The sequence below is a fragment of the Nannospalax galili genome, unplaced genomic scaffold (assembly GCF_000622305.1).
Source record: "Nannospalax galili isolate Female #2095 unplaced genomic scaffold, S.galili_v1.0 scaffold951, whole genome shotgun sequence".
Lineage (NCBI taxonomy): Eukaryota > Metazoa > Chordata > Mammalia > Rodentia > Spalacidae > Nannospalax > Nannospalax galili.
The window spans coordinates 85413-101866 of NW_008329324.1; the positions used below are offsets into that span (position 1 = coordinate 85413).

A 16454-nucleotide genomic window follows, 5' to 3' on the forward strand; every position below is an offset into this window, starting at 1 on the left:
TCTGTGTCATTTGTGAACATGGGTGCACGTTGCTAGAGGTCTGTGGGTAGGTAGAGTACCCAGTCCCACCACTGTGAAACCTGCGGTTTAGCTGGCTCCTCCTCCAGAACACTGTTGAGTCAGCGATCTGCCAGGCTGGTGGTTACCACAGGCGTACAGAAGCCCAGCCCTTGCTTTAAGGTGGGACAGCATAGTGGCACAGCTCAGCACTCTGCAGCTCCCCACAGGCACAAGCTGGTGTTTGCGCCAACAAATGAGCCCTTGGCCTTGGTGTAGCTTCTCCTTTGCCTCATCTGTTTCTCTTGCTCCCTTCCTGGCCTCTTTGGAGAGCACTCTCTCCACATGTGTCACAGCAGTCCCCATATGCACCTCTGCTTCTAGGGAACAGGTGAGTTGAGAGGGCTTCTGTGAAGAAAGGAATCTGCCATCTGCTTCCATCTGGTCTGACTCCCACCTCAGTTGGCTCCCTCATGGCCAGCATAGGCACAGGCTCTACTTAGAGAGGAAGCGCTTGACTGAATGTTTGGTCCTGGCTATGAGGCTCCCGCTGTCTTCTTTTCCCTTCTGATGAATCACCATGCCAAAGTCTCTATGTGCTATTTTCCACTTTTGAGGTTTGTGATTGGAAAAGGCTGGGTCCCAGGGGAAAGCAGAGCTTGCTTACAGTGGACAGAGGGCTGGGGCTCTGTCTTTGTCGTCCCAGTGCTCTGTGGCTGAGCTATACAAGGCAGGCTAAGAAGTTTTCACATTGCTTTTCTTGCAGATGTTGGAACTGTCTACAGCACATGAAAGCAAGTTCTCAAGATCCTACTGCAGACAAGAGGAAATCCCTCCCTCCCCCCCTTCCCATTCTTCAATTTCTCATGTAGTCCAGGTTGGTCTCAAACTCACTATGCTGCTGCTGCTGACCCTGAACTTATAATCCTCCTGCTTCTATCTTCCAAGTACTGGGAAGCTGGTCATGGGCCACTATACCCAGTTTATGCAGTGCTGAAGATCAAAACCAGGGCTTCACGCATGCTAGGCAAGTACTCTACCAACCGGGCTACATCCTTAGGCTGGAATAGTCCAGAACACCCCTCTTTTCCTCTTATGTCCCTGCCATAAACGGATTTAAAGAAAGAAGTTGCAAAACTCCTTCTAAATCTCACGTTCTCTCTTGCGGCTTAGCACCTCTTCTGGATCTTCCTACATGTGACTTTAAGTGTTTCAGGGAGAGGATTATGACCTGCACAGTAGTCAGGACAATGACTCCACTAAGCCCTCATGCTCCAAAACTGGCCAAGACAGCAGAACCTCCCAGGGCCTATCTCATAGAACCACAGTCACAAGTGCTGGGCTGAGGGGTGAGGTCAGACAGCGGGAAAATGGGTATATGACTCCACATTCTACATGTTTGAAGTGAGAGAAACTGAGCAGCACTGTTGGCCATATCACATATCTTGTCTTGGGGGCTGCAAACTCAGATGCACAGAGGAGCCAGGCAGGTCACACATGCAGTCAGGCAGGTGATGCTGTGGCAAACCAGAGCACTCCAGCCAGAGGCAGGGGAATGGCTACCACTTGTATACAGCATGGTAGTACCTTTCCAAGTTAAAGAGAAGCCAAAAATGTAGATTTAAAAAAAAAACAAAAACCTCAAACAGAAAACCTCTCAAGTCAGTGGTAATTAACTCAAAATAAAGCCTTTCTGAGGCTACAGCAAATCTGAGAAGCTGGGTGGGTCTCCCATTTGTAACTTTTGAAGAGGAGAAGCAGCCTGTAAGGATGTGGCCAGGACTGTTCTTAGAGCTCCTCGAAGTCCCCTTTGGATGGGGGAGTCACAGGACGACCATCTGTCAAGTAGCACAAGAACACAGGAATGGAGCACGAGGAGAGGGTGAACACACGGAAGTGCTATGTTAGTCTTGCCTCAGAGTCCTGGGCTGGCTGATTCTGGAATTTATTTGTGGCCTTGGGCCAGGCACCCCCTCTCCTGGTCAAGACATTGGCTGCCCACCCTTCTGCCCTTCTGGCTGCCAATGGGTTTCTCATGCTGTTTGTGACAGTGGGTGGGCCTCCCCTTAGCAAATGTAGGCATGTGCCAGGGTCTCTCATAGCCTGGCTCCAGCCCAGCAGCAGTACCCCACTGACTTTGGGGACAAAAGCAAGCATTACCTCACCACACCCCGGGGCCTGGGGCTCCATTTTCCGCTCTTGCTGCCAGTCTGCCTGAGACACACTGGCCTCGGCCTCGGAGGAGTCAGTCTCTGACACCTGGCTCCAGGCCCTGGGCTCCTGAGGGGCCTCTTGGCCATCAGACACAAGTTGGGATTCCTGCTGAAAAGACCCCAGCCCATAAGCAAAGCCTATATATACACTCAAGGTAGAGGGGCTCCAGGGCTCTAGCTTGCCTAGGCAATGCCCACTGCCTTCTGTTGTCTTCATGAACCTTCATCTCACTAAAGACCTTTTCCTTAGGTGCCCTGGGTTGGTTAGTGGGAGGTTCCTGGTAGACACAGGCAAAAGACCTGTAGCCAGACAGAGCCGTGCCGATCTGGCAGAAATCCCCCCCTCTAACTCCTGAATGGGTGTAGCTGGGCCACGATGCCCATTTTATACTGCCAACTTTACTCAGAAGGACATGATGACTTCCCAAGTTCCCAGGCTTGGTTGTACACACACACACACACACACACACACACACACACACACACACAGGAATAAATGAGCACACACACACACACACAATTTGCCCTGGCCCTAGGGACTTAGTCAACAGGCTGAAAGGAAAGGAAGGAAAGGGAAAAGAAGGAAGAGCTTAAATTTCCTGTGTGAATTACGGTCTTGGTAACCCCACCCTCCCTCCCTTCCTCAGTTGCCACTTTACAGCCCTACAACTTGACTAAAACGCCAAGGCTGGCTTCTGGAACCATCTGAGGCAGGAGGAGGTAGAACCAAGCCCAATTTCAGCATAGGGAACGCTATGCTGCTGTCCTGGGCCAGGCCCACCTAGTGTCAGTTCTGAGGAAGTGGCCAGGACAGGCCACCCACATGGAGGGAACCACTGGGTATGCTTGCCCCAGAGACTCAAGGTGCAGCCATCTGAGCCCAGCTCAGGCCAAGGGAAACCTGAGGGGCGGGTACTAGCTGCTTTGGCCAGACTCTGGTCCCAAGTGTTAAAAATAACAGGTTGGGAGATAAGATAAAGCTGTCTCCAACACCTCTGTCTCAGGGATGCTTATTTTTAAATCTCAGAATTAGGCCCTGGTATGGGAGGGGGGGAACGGGTGATTGAGAGGTCACGAAACTGCACCCTTCTCTCACCCAGACATTCCTCTCTGCTGGTCCTGACTCTGGGCAGTGGTCAGGGGTGAGGAGAGCAGAGACCCTGGCTCCGTCTCACGAACAATGCCTAGCCATGCTGCAGTTTTCCTGTCTGTACAGTTAGCTGTCTATGACCAGCCACGGATGAATGGACAACTGTTGGTCTTGACACCCTTCTGTGAGGCCAGCTGTTGTGGGATGGGCCTGTTTTCTTCCACCCATACCACTGCCTGGGCAGTCTGACTAAGGCTGTGTGCTCGGTCCCCTGGACAGCCATGCTATGCACTCTGTGCAAGCAGATGTCTGCCAACATCAGGACAGGGGCTTACCTGCTTGCTGGATTCCTCCTCAGTGCCCAGGCTGTTCTCTTCATCCTCTTCCTGGTCATCTGTGTCTGACTCAGCCACAGCAATAGGCACACACACAGGCTCTGGGTTTCCAGGGGTGCCCTGGCCTGGCTGCTTGTCTTCTTCAAACCGTGTTTCCTTGCGGGCTGGGGGTGCCTTTTCGACCTCTGGGGGTGGTGGGGAGCTGGGGGCGGCAATACAGCTGGGCAGCTGGCTGTGGGTAGCAAGAGCTGCCGGCTTCTTAGGCCGCCTCTGCAGGAGCCCGCAGCAGAAGTCCCAGGTGGTCCGCTTGACGAATCGCAGGCCCCGTTGGATGCGGGCCAGGGCCAGCTGGAGGTTGTTCATCTCTCCGTCCTCATCAGGGGCAGTAAGGTTGTCTGCGCTGAAGGAGCTGAGCAGCAAGGCCAAGAAGAGGTTCAGGACCTGTTGAGGAGAGATGGTCAAGTTGATCCAGGCACTACCAGACCATGGAAGGGAAACTGAGGGCCACAGACTTGCCTGCATCAAATAGCTCAGAGGCACAAAACTCGGCCCTGGGCTGTCTGTTATGGACCCCTCTCTTTCTCTTACAAATGGAAGCTTTGTCTACAAAAGAGATGAATTCAACTTGACTTGTGAAGGACTCAGATGCACCCAGAATGAAGGACTTTCAGACTCAAGTCCTTTGTATCTTAGCTCAGGATGAAAAGCTACAGATAGAAATGAGATACAGTGAGAGGCCTGCCCAAGGGAGGCTGGGAAGAGCCAGGCACGAGCAGCCTCCACACTTGGGTCTCGCTCTCCCTCTTCATGTAGCCTGGGGACTAATGGGACAGCTGGACACAGGGGTTCAGGGTGGGCCCAGGACTCCCATGGGAGTCAGAAGCAAGGCAGAGGCTCCCTACAGAAACTACGTACAGCTCTAAGGACTTTCTCCTGAAAGGGCTGATGTGTTTGTGGGTGAAGGGGGAGTGACCAGCCTTAGTTTCCCACAAGGCAAGCTTCCTGCTCAGGATCTGTGGCTGCTGACAGAACTTTCTACCTATGTCCTAAGGCTGACTTTACTTTCCTCGAGGGACACAGGAGAGCCAGCAAAGGGGCAATGGCAGGAAAAGGGACTAGGAAGGCGGGAGGGGGCCTCAGTCATCCCCAGATCAGCTGTAGGGTCAAGCCACATGAAAGTAGCTGTGTCTAGTTGTGAGGGATACTGGATGGATGCCCAGCTCCATAGAAGGGAATTGAAGATGGAAGCAGACCCATTCCACAGAGGGTCAGACTCTGTGAATACCCCCTGGCTCCAGATATCTCCTCTCAAGTCCCTAGGAGGGACTACAGGTGAAGGGCCACTTGTATCATCAGGGTGGCCAGATACCTCTGAGCCCCAGTTCTGCTTCTCTCAAGCCCTCACTAGAGCCTCCACATCTGCCAGAAAACTGGGGATGAGGAGTCTTATGAATTTGGTGATGAGGCTGGAGGACCAGGCTTTTGGTTGAGAAAGTAACACACATTCCCAAGGCGATCATGCAAAGGCTATGGCTGACTCCATGCAGACTCTGTAGGGCGGTGACTACTTCTGGCACCTGGCAGTGTCGTTCATGTCCTCTCCAGGGGTGAGAGATTTGATATGAATCAGAACTGTAATCCATACTGACCTTCCACCTGACCGGACATGTCTTCAGGGTCCAAGCATGGCCTGCTTCTGATCCTGCCACCGACTGTGGTTCCTCCCCGTGTCCCCACATCCCTCTCCCATGCCTGGCTCCTTATCCCCTGACTCCCAGGAGTCCTGGGTCCAGGTTGCTGGCAAGACAGAAGGCCTTGTCCACCCATTTGGGACCTGAGGGCCTCCCCTGTCTCCAGCTTCCTAAATTTGTCTTCTTCCAGGGCTTCCCCGTCAATCGTGTGGCTTCCAGCCTTGTCTGATCATTTCCCATTTCAGCAGCAAGCTTGCTTCCACCCACACAGCTGGCCCCAGCAGCGGCCCAGTTCCTGAAGTGGGAGCGTGGGTTGGTGGTAGCTTCCCTCCTCCAAAGCCTCTAATCTTCTTGTCCCCAGGCAGATCCGCTCAGAAATGGCAGGGCTCTGTGTGAGGGGCAGCTCGGCCTAGCGGCGGGCTAGTACTGGGCACATTTGCTTTCTTTTTGGAACTGAGTCTGGCAGCCCCTGAGGCCTAAGGGACTAAGTGAGGCTCCACCCTAAGGTGTGGCTAGTTTGAAGGGCTACACAGTAGGTCTGATAGGGCCTCTGACACTGTGTACTTATGCTTTAGGTCTGAAGCGTTACATCTGGGGACTGACGGGGATAGACCCCAACCTGTTGGGTCCTGTCTTGTCCTGGTTAAGGTACCTGGATTAACAAAACAGGAAGGTTTGTGGAAAAGCTCTGGAATCTGCAGCCCATACTTTTCGCCCCACAGGAGGCTGTAAAAGTGGATCTAAACCCTCCCTATGTGCTGGTGTGACATTGAGTTGCCTATGAGAGACATGATAACTACAGTGGAACTGTAGTGGCATGTGTGGGACCCCTGTTACGGAGTGTGGTAGTTTGTAGCACCTGTGACACTGATTTCTGCCTAAGCTACTGATTCACCTTAACCTCACCTCTTCCTAAGCCTCTTCTCTTAACTCTAGAATTCTGCATATGGTAAGGCCCAAGGCAAGGTGCATGTACCCGCTCTAGGACAGACAGGTGGTCATAGGAACACAGACCTGACCTCTCATGATCTACCTGAGACACGTATGGTGGTGCATGCCTTTAATCCCAGCACTTCAGAGGCAGAGGCAGAGGCAGGCAGAGCTCTATGAGTTTGAAGCCAGCCTGGTCTATAGTGAGTTCCAGGCCAGCTGGGGCCACACAGTGACACCCTGTCTCATAAAAAAGGTGTGTGTGCGTGAGTGCGTGCGTGCGTGAATTTTTAAAGACCAGCGCAGCGGGGGCGCCACACAGACGCCCTCTCTCACCCCCACACACACACACACACACACACACACACACACACACACACCCTCCTACCTAGCCCCATTTCACTTAGTCACCTGTCTTCACCTATGCTTTGCTCCCCCTCTTCAGCATTACCCTGCATATTAGGACAGCTCTAATCCTTTCTCTAGGAAACCTTCCTTCATTTCTCTAGCTGCTAGGGAATGGCATCCATGGGCTCCTACTGAGGGACACTGATCAGTTATTTCAGTCTGAAGGTTATTTTCAGGCCTATCCAAACTCCCCACATCTCTCAGGTTGGGAAGAAGTGTCAGAGCTTCGGTTAGACCATATTTCCCTCTGTACGCCCATCAGTATCTGGCACAATGTTTGGCATGCAGGAGGGGCTCAGAAAGTGTTATTCTAAGCTGAAAACCATGTGATAATTCATTGATAATGAATGACAAGTCAATGAACAAAATGAATTAAAAACGAGCAAATAACAAATGGACATGTAAACGAGCATGTAAATGAAAGAATGAGCAAAATTCAACCAAGAGTGAGAAGATGGATGGGAGAAGGACTGAGCAGGTGGACAGCTTGCTGGATGGATAAACCATCAGATGGATGGGAATGGCAATGAGTGAATGCATAGGTAGGTTGATGGATGGCATGTATGAGTGAGTGGAGGGTAGATGAGAGAGTTGGATGGATGAGTGGGGGATGAATGAGGTATGGGTGGACGTATGAATGCTCATGAACATGAGTGTGAATGGGAAGTTGATGGACAAATGGATAGGTGAGGGAATGAGTAGATGTGGCAAATTAGTGAATGACTGGGTGGATGAGTGAATAAATGGATGGGAGGATTGGTAAGTGGGTAGTCTGATGGAGAGGTGGATGGTGGGTGGGTGATTAAGTGGATAGATGGCTGGGTAGGTAGATATTGGATGAGGAGATGGACGAATGAATGAATGGGCAAGTGAATAATGAAGCGATGGTAAGTGCATAAGTGGATGGGTAAGTGTGTGCACAGGTGGGTGATGTATAGTGTAGTAGACAGAAAGGCGGGTGAATGAGCAGATGGATCATTGGGTGGGTAGCTGGATGGGAGACTGACAGGAAGGTGGATGGTTAGATAGATGGGTAGGTGACTGGGTAGACAGGAATGCAGGCAAATGAATGGATGGATGATGGACTAGATGGGGTGGGGATCAGTATGCATTATGATGCCCTTAATTGACTCACCACAAGGTTGCCAATGACCATGACAAGTAGGAAGACCAGCAGGCACAATGACTGCCCAGACACCTCCATGCAGTCCCACATGGTCTCAATCCACTCGCCACAGAGGATTCGGAAGATGATGAGGAAGGCATGGAAGAAGTCCATCATATGCCAACGGGGTAGTAGGCCAGAGTCACTGATGCGGTGCCTCAGCTCTGAGTAGTTCTTTCCAAAAAGCTGCATGCCCACCACGGCAAAGATGAAGACAATGATGGCCAGCACCAGCGTCAGGTTCCCCAAAGCCCCCACCGAGTTCCCGATGATCTTGATGAGTGTGTTCAGGGTAGGCCATGATTTGGCCAGCTTGAAGACCCGTAGCTAGGAAAGTAGGGAGAAGAGGTGCCTCTGTAAGGGGCTTGATCTCCCGCTGCCACAGACCATTCTGTCCCCCAGCTACTTCTTGAACACCCTGGGACGTCTTGGAGCTCCCACCACTGGTTTCTCCCAGAGAATCACAGCCGGTTCTTGGCACAGACTGAACACATGTCTGAATCAGGACACAGCTCCAGTCTACCTCTCTACCTCAGCCTTTGTCTCTGCCTTCACACTACCTTCCTACCTGCCTCACTCTCCTTTCCAGGGGCTGCCCAGTGGATTCTCCTAGCCCAGTATGTCCTTCCTCTATCAGACCTGTCCCCACCAGATATCCTTCAGGCTACCTCAAGACATCTGATTCATCTAATCACTACCAACTTTCCTCTCAGTTATCTCAGAGAAAGATAGTGTGTGCTTAACATTTATTGAACATGTGCCAGGCCCGTGCTTAGGATGGATTCACTTACTCTTTTATTTCCAATGAGCACACAAGGTTGGCATGATTACTACCCTCTTTTAACTCTCAAAGGAAAAGGGCTTTGTTTAAGTCCCTTGGCTCATGAGAACAGAGTCAAAATTAGAGCTTACAGCCGGGGCTTTCCTCACTACCCTACCAGAATTCCCTCCTACATCCCTCAGTGGTGTTGCCACAGTGACCAGGACCTCATCCAGGAAGCCTTCCTTGAGGTATTCTGAGCTCCAAATGTGGTCCACAGACTGGCAGGTCTGGCAATATCTGAGACCTACTGAATCAGCTTCAGCACTTTAGCAAGATCCTACCTAGGTGACTTGTAGGTACATTCAAGGTCAAAATGCTGATTCTGTAGGCAAAACCCTGAGTGAGCCATCCACAGAACTAACTGCACCTGTGGCTTAGAGGAACATACTCTCTCTGAGTCTTAAGTCTCTCATCTGTGAGATGGGGACGTTTTAACACTGACTACACTTCTGGATCCTGTTAGGACTCAAGGGGACGCATGAAGGGCTTTGCAATTATCAACTGTTCCTCTGGAGGGATGTCTCCTGTCTTGTTCCCCTCCACCCCTGACACTTCCAGCACTGGGCCAGGTACCTAGGACACTTAACAAATAGTTTGACATCATCAATGCATGACAGATCAAAGCAAAGGCATCTGAGTAGTGACCTCAGAGGAGGTGTGCCCAGCCACCCACCCCGCCCCTCTGCAGTGGGTCCAGGCAGGTACCAGGCGGAAGGAGCGCAACACCGACAGGTTTCCCATGCGGGACAGGCCCAGCTCCATGAGGCTAAGGATGACGATGATGCTGTCAAAGATGTTCCAGCCCTGCTGGAAGTAGTAGTAGGGGTCAAGGGCAATGATCTTGAAGGTCATCTCTGCTGTGAAGATTCCCGTGAAGACCTGAGGGAGGAGCAGGAATCAGTGGGTCCTGAAGTTTGGACTGGAGACCCTGGCCAGCATGAGCTTCCTACTTCCTGACTCTTGGTCTGCCAGGGTCTTCCTCCCAAGCCATGGTTCTGTTCTGCAGGCTAATGCCCCAGGCCTCTCAGCTGCTCGCCAGGCACATCAGTTCACAAACAGCCTGCATCCATCATGGGCTCTACAGAGGTATGAGCTCTAACAGGCACCTGCAGGGGAAGCTGGGGCAGTGACAGGACTCCCCCCAAGCACATGCCTCCACAGGAAGTCCTTTATTTCACATATGCAATGTGAGGATCCTCACAAACGCTCCCGGAGGTTGTGGTTCAGGGCCTTTGCTGTGCTGTCTTCCCATGGTTCCCATCCCCTTTTTCCTTGCCCACATGTCAAACTCTTCTCTCTGTAATAACAACCAGTCATCATTTCCCAAGGGGCTGGCAATGTGCCAGGTACTGTACTAGAATGCTTGCAGGTGATTTTTAAAAAAACGTGTGTGGGTGGGCATGTGGGGTATGCACATATGTGGAAGGCAGAGGAGGATGCTGAGAATCCTGCTCTATCACTCTCCACTTTATTCCCTCGAGACAGGGTCTCTCACTGATTCTAGAGTTAGGCTGGCATCCAGTAAACCCTGGTAATCCTCCCCACAGCACTTTGGGTTATAGGTACATGTGGCCAGGCCTAACTTTTCACATGGATCCTGGAGATTTGAACTCAGGTCTTTGTGATCACACAACAAGCAGCTCTTATGCACTGAGCCACCTCTCCAGTCCTTTTTTTTTTTTTTCTTGGTCTTTTGAGACAGGGTCTCCCTGTAGCACCAGCTGTCCTGGAACTCACTATGTAGACCAGGCTGGCCTTGAACTCACAGAGATCCGCCTGCCTCTGCCTCCCGAGTGCTGGGATTAAAGGTGTGCGCCACCACACCTGGCATCCAGTCCATTTTAAAAAAAGATTTATTTTACTTTTAACTATGTGTATGTGTGTGTGTCGGGGGATATGCACATGTGACTGCAGGAAGTCAGTGATGTTGCAAACCCCTGGAGCTGGAGTTACAAGCAGTTGTGAGCTGTCCAACATGGGTAATGGGAACCAAACTCAGGTCCTCTGCAAGAGTAGGACATGCTTTTAACCACTGAGTCATTTCTTTAGCTCCTCCCCTTCCTTAAAAAGCCATCCAGCGGAGCGTGGTAGTGACTTTAATCCAGCAGGGGCAGGCAGATCTCTGTGAGTTTGGGGCCAGCCTGAGTTCTGGGCTAGCTGGGGATACAAGGAGACCCTGAGACCAAAAAACAAAAAACAAAAAACCCCACAAAAACCTAAAAACTCACTAAGTAAAGTATCACTGTCCACATTTTATAGGTAAAAAAACTGAGGCACCAAGAAAGAATGTGGCAGTCTAGGGTACATAAGCTAGTAAGTTCAAGAACCAGTTAAAAACCCAGTAGTGTTTTTCAAAGTTACTTTAGACTTATGGGCTTGTTCAACACATGGCCCATGGGCCATGCACAGTGGAGGATAACTATGAATGTGGCCCAATGCAAAATCATAATCTTACTTAAACATTACATGATTGATTGCATGGCTGTTGAGTGTGAACTTTGTACATGATAGCATCATGTTGCAGTGTCAAAACTTGGACAAGCTCTCCCAGAGACATTCCTGAGTGGGCAGAGGCTGAATTCCTCTGGTGTACTGACTCATACCCAAGCCATCTGACCTTGGCTTCTGGGTATAGGAGCCCATGGTGTCATGGACCAGGCAGCCATGACACAACCAGAGGCCTGAAGGATGCTAATGACTGACAGGGACATGGTTCCCAGATGCTGGTTCCCAGAAGTCCTGCCATAAGCCTGCTTGGCCACGGTTAGGTGCTAAGGACTAGCCCAAGGAGGCATTTAGGGTTCCTGGGAGGAGGTCAGTGGACAGGGGATCAGGGTACCCCTGGGAGCTATGTCAGGCCTACAGTAGCCATGAAGACATGGAATTGGAGATGAGCTAGGCAGAGGCATTTCACTGGGGTCAGCAATCGGCAGGGAGGTCACTTGACCTGTGTACCTTCAGGGAACTCTGCTAAAATCAGAGTTAACATCACTCTTCCCTCTCTGCTTAGATGTGATCCTGAGGAGGTGGGTTAGGGGAGATCCTGCCACATAGAGCTCATCCACCAGCCCCACTCTCACTTCTGGGAAGTTAACTGTTCCCCAGAGACCTCAAAAATCCTCCAGTCTCCACCTAGATTTATGGGCTGCCCCCTGCCCTTTCCCAGCACCCAAGCTTGTTCCCATACTCCTCCAGGCCTCAGATTTCATCTCAGGACCTCTCTTATCTCCCTACCCCATTCGCAAGACTCACTCCCTTCAGGTCTTTGTTCAAAAGCCACTGAGTCCATGGTGCTTCCTGACATGTGCAGTCAGGCTCCTTCTAGCACATTTCCTAGTCTCTTCCCACACACAGCACCAGCTACCAGCTGGGCATATGTATTGAGTCTTTTCTGTTTGGAATAAACAGTGGTTGGGTCTTTGCCCTGCAGGCACCACATCCCCCATCTGGTACCACTGTGCTTCCCCCTGGAAGCCTTCTTCTGTGCCCAGCTGAAGCCTTGCACATTTGTGCTCAAAGCCCTCACAAAGCAGCAATTGGCTTCCCTGAGGGCCATAAGGGTGGCACCAGGATGCCTCCTCCTTTGGTCCCCACGGCTTTGCCTTCCCCAGCATCTGCCTGGGTGTGTTTGTAGGCCTGTCTGATGGGTTCATGAGTGTTACTCCTCAGTTCTCAGGAGCAGAGCACAGGAAAGGCTTGGCATTCCATTTTTCCCAGGCTTCCAGCTATCTGGGGTCCAGGAGAACTGATGTCAGGGGGAGTAAAGGATCGAGAAGAAAAAGACCAAAGGAGCTCCTGAGACTGCCTTCAGGGACAAATGACTGGGGACCAGCAACATTCTCTGAACCCTGTAGGAAATTCAGAATCTGGTGAACCCCCAGACCAACTGAATCTGTATTTTGACTAGAGCCCTAGGCTACTAGAAGATTAAAATGTGCTGAGCAGCTCAGGTTCTCCATCTTGGTATACCATGGGATCATCTGAAAAGCCAGGCCCTGGATCCTGTCTCAGCGACCCCAGTTAAACTGGCCTGGAGGGCATCTCAGATACAGGGCTTTTAAATCCTTCCCAGGTGACTCTCTCTAACCTTGAGAAGAACATAAAGTTTGGCCCTGGACCTGCTCCTTCTCCAGGATCACCCTGGGTGAGCTAAGGCCATGAGGTCAAAGAATGATGCTGTACCATGTGCACAGAACGGCAGCCAGACATGTGGTACAAAGCAGGCTCTGCCACCTTGTGATCTCGGGCCAGCTTCTCCATCTCTCTAAGTCTCAAGTGGCCCCATATGCGAAATGGGGGCAATATCTGAGAGAGTTAATGGATATGATGTGGCTGCTCCATATGAGAGGGGACTACTGTCACCATCTAGCATGTATCCTAACTCCCGAGTGGCTGAAAGCGCCAGACCTAGTCAGGGGCTCTGAGTGTGAGTTCTGACTCCCCTTGATTCCTTACCAAGAGGCTCACCATCAGTGCTGTTGGTGACTTCCCAGCAAGTGGGAGACTTCCAGAGAATTTATTTATTTTTATTTTATGTGTATGAGTGCTTCACCTGCATGTATGCAGGCACACCACATGTGTGCAAGAAGTTTTTCTTTTTTTTTTTGAGTCAGGGTCTCATGTAGCCCAGACTGGCCTTGAACTTAATCCCTTCTTGACCTTGCATATTTCTTTAATGAGATTATACTCTACATACTGTAAACCTGAGCTGAAAACATAACACCTTGTGACACCTTTCCATGCTAAACACAACCAACAGTGTCCCTTTCTTTTCTAATTTTTTAACAGCTGTGGCATATTCCATGGCACAAATGTGCTGTACTAGTTTAACCAATTCTCTATGATCGGAATTTTTCTTTATTAAAAAGATTGTCATAATAAATGCTATTTTACAGACAGATGGTCCATTTCTTCTCATAGGATAGAGTTTGGAAATGGAATTGTGTTACTGACCATTGTTAGGGACTCTGACATATGGCTAAATGAGCCTCAGAAACAGGTTTTAACCAAGTCCATGAGCTGCATGTGAGCAACTGTCCCCCGTAGTCTGGATATTCTGTTCCCAGCACACAGATGTTTTATTGGCCGTTCCTTTATTTTTGTATTTCTCTTTTGCCAAACTGCCTGTTCATGTCCTTTGCTTATCATCCTATTACAGTGTTTACTTATTTTTGAATTGTGTACACAATTTGTTTTTTTAGATTAGAGATATTACCCCTTGATACACTGTATGTATTGCTGTGGCTTTCCTGGTTTGTCATTTATTTTTACTTTTTTAATTTTTTGGTCTTTTTGAGACAGGGTCTCTCTGTAGCCCCAGCTGGCCTGGAACTCGCTGTATAGACCAAGCTGGCCTTGAACTCAGAGAAATCTGCCTGTCTCTGCCTCCTGAGTGCTGGGACTAAAGACATGCACCACCACATCTGGATTTATTTTTATTTTTTAAGCTAAGAAATAATTTAAGGGGCTGGAGAGATGGCTCAGTGGTTAAGAGCACTGACTGCTTCTGCAGAGAACCTAGGTTTGGTTCTCAGCACCCACATGGTGGCTAACAACCATCCATAACTCCAGTTCCAGGCGATCTAACATCCTTTTCTGACCTCTGTGGGCTTTGCACTCACATGGTGCATTTACATATATGCAGGCATAACACTCATACACATAAAATAAAAACAAATAAAAAAGGGAATAATTTAAGAGCTGGGCACAATGGCATATTGCCTATAATCCTAGTACTTGGGAGGTGGAGGCAGGAGGCAAGAGTTCAAAGTCATGCTTGGCTATGTAGTGAATTTAAGGCTAGCCTGGGTTACATGAGACAAAAAACACCCCTCAAAAACCCAAATATTAACATCTTGACTTGTTTGCTTCCAATGCTGCTTTATTTGTCCTTGCAAACAAGTGTCTGCTATATGTATATGGTGGGCATCCGTCTAGTGTTTTAGATATGTTCCACCATTTGAGCCTCACAATAACCCTATGAGTATGTAATGGTTCGTATTCCCATTGTATAAACAGGGAAACATACATAAAAGTTAAGTCACAGAACCAAATGAGGGCTCCCGCTGTGGTCTTCACCCACCATCTGTCATCAGAGGCAACTTGCGAAGTCACCCATAGTGCAATCACTGTCTCAAATTTGATGTTTATTATCTATATATGCTTTTATATAGTACATGCAAAATAACATGCAGTATTTTGTATTATATTAAGCTTTGTATAAATGGTCTATGCCAATGTGTTTTCTTTGTTCAAGTTTATGAGATTTACATTTATTGATACATATTGTGCACAATATTTTACTGTATGAATCAGTTGTAATTTATTTACTGATCTTTATTTGTTTTGAGACAAGGTCTCACTATGTAGCCTAAGCTGGTCTCAAACTCATAATCCTCTTCCCTCTGCAGCCTGAGTCTTGGGACTACAGGCATGTACGACCATGACTGTATATATTTATTCGTTTTTTAGTGGATGGACAGACATTTAGGTTCATTTTAATTTTCTGTATCACAAGCAATACTGTGAAGAACTTTCTTGTACTGGTACCTTGCTTCTTTTTTGAAATATTATTTTTATGTGTGTGTGTGTGTGTGCGTGCGTGCGTGCGTGCGTGCGTGCGTGCGTGCGTGCGTGTGTAACTACTGAGCCATGTCTCCAGTCCCTAATTTATTTTTATTTTATGTATATGAATGCACTGCCTGCATATAGTGTGTATACCAGGTGTGGGTGGGTGCCCATGGAGATCAGAAGAAGGTATCATATTCCCTGGAGCTGTAGTTACAGGTAGTTGTGTGCTGCCCTGGGAACTGAACTTGGGTTCTCTGGAAGAAAAGCAAGTGCTCTTAACTGCTGAGCCATCTCTCAGCCCCCAAAGTGAGACTTTCTTAAGAATGCATATGTCTGAGGCTGAGTTGTAGAGCATGCATATCTGTAATTTATCAGGTATTGTAAACTGTTCCCCAGGATGGATGTACTAAACTACACTCTTAGAACCGACTTCCACTCTCCTGCTAACTACAGAACTTTATTTTTGATTCTTCTGTGGGTGAGAAATAGCATATTGATGTTGTTCTAATTTTTATTCCTCTGATTCTTTTCATGTTTATATCCATCTGAATCACAAGTTGTTTTCTTTGTTGTTATGGTTGTAGTTTTTCCTGCTGTCCTGGTCAGCTTTAACTGTCAACTTGACACAGACTTGTCTCCTGAGAAGAAAGTCTCAATTGAGAGATTTTCCAGAACAGACTGGTCTGTAGGCACGTCTGTCGGGACTTTTCTTGATTGATAATTGATGTAGGGGGCCCTAGCCTGCTGTGGGCAGGAGTGTTCCCTGGGCTGCATAAGAAAACTAGCTAAGCATGAGCCTCAGAGCAAGCCAGCAGCAAGCAGTGTTCCTCAGGTTCTTTCCTTCTTGAATTCCTGCCCCGACTTCCTTTAGTGATGAACTGTGACCTGGAAGTGTAAGCCAAATAAACTCTTTCTTCCCCAGGGTGCTTTGGGTCAGAGTGTTTTATCACAGCAGTAGAATGAAGCTAGAACACATGCTGACTGTTCCTTTTCTTATTGATGTCAACATCACATTTCCTGGCTTTCTAGCTAAATACTCTGATAATGTCATTTCTACTGCGTGCCAGTGACTTTACTTATTTCACAGTACCCTTTATTGTACAGATATTATATATATATTTTTAAGTATTTATTTTTATGTGTGGGTGTTTTACCTGCATGTATGTAAGTGCACCATGTGAGTGCAAAGCCCACAGAGGTCACAGATGTTGGATCCCCTAAACTGGAGTTAT

At 49.0% G+C, this 16454-nt stretch overlaps 1 protein-coding gene across 1 annotated transcript in view; it reads right to left on the reverse strand.

Moving 5' to 3' along the window:
- Scn5a (sodium voltage-gated channel alpha subunit 5) overlaps positions 1-16454 on the reverse strand; it is a 107505-nt gene that overhangs the window by 31304 nt on the left and 59747 nt on the right. The window contains exons 15-18 of the mRNA XM_029565006.1: positions 9358-9531; positions 7800-8156; positions 3636-4076; positions 2158-2319 (exon numbers count right to left, since the gene is read on the reverse strand). Coding sequence (XP_029420866.1) covers positions 2158-2319; positions 3636-4076; positions 7800-8156; positions 9358-9531 — 1134 coding nt within the window. The remainder of the gene's footprint in view (positions 1-2157; positions 2320-3635; positions 4077-7799; positions 8157-9357; positions 9532-16454) is intronic.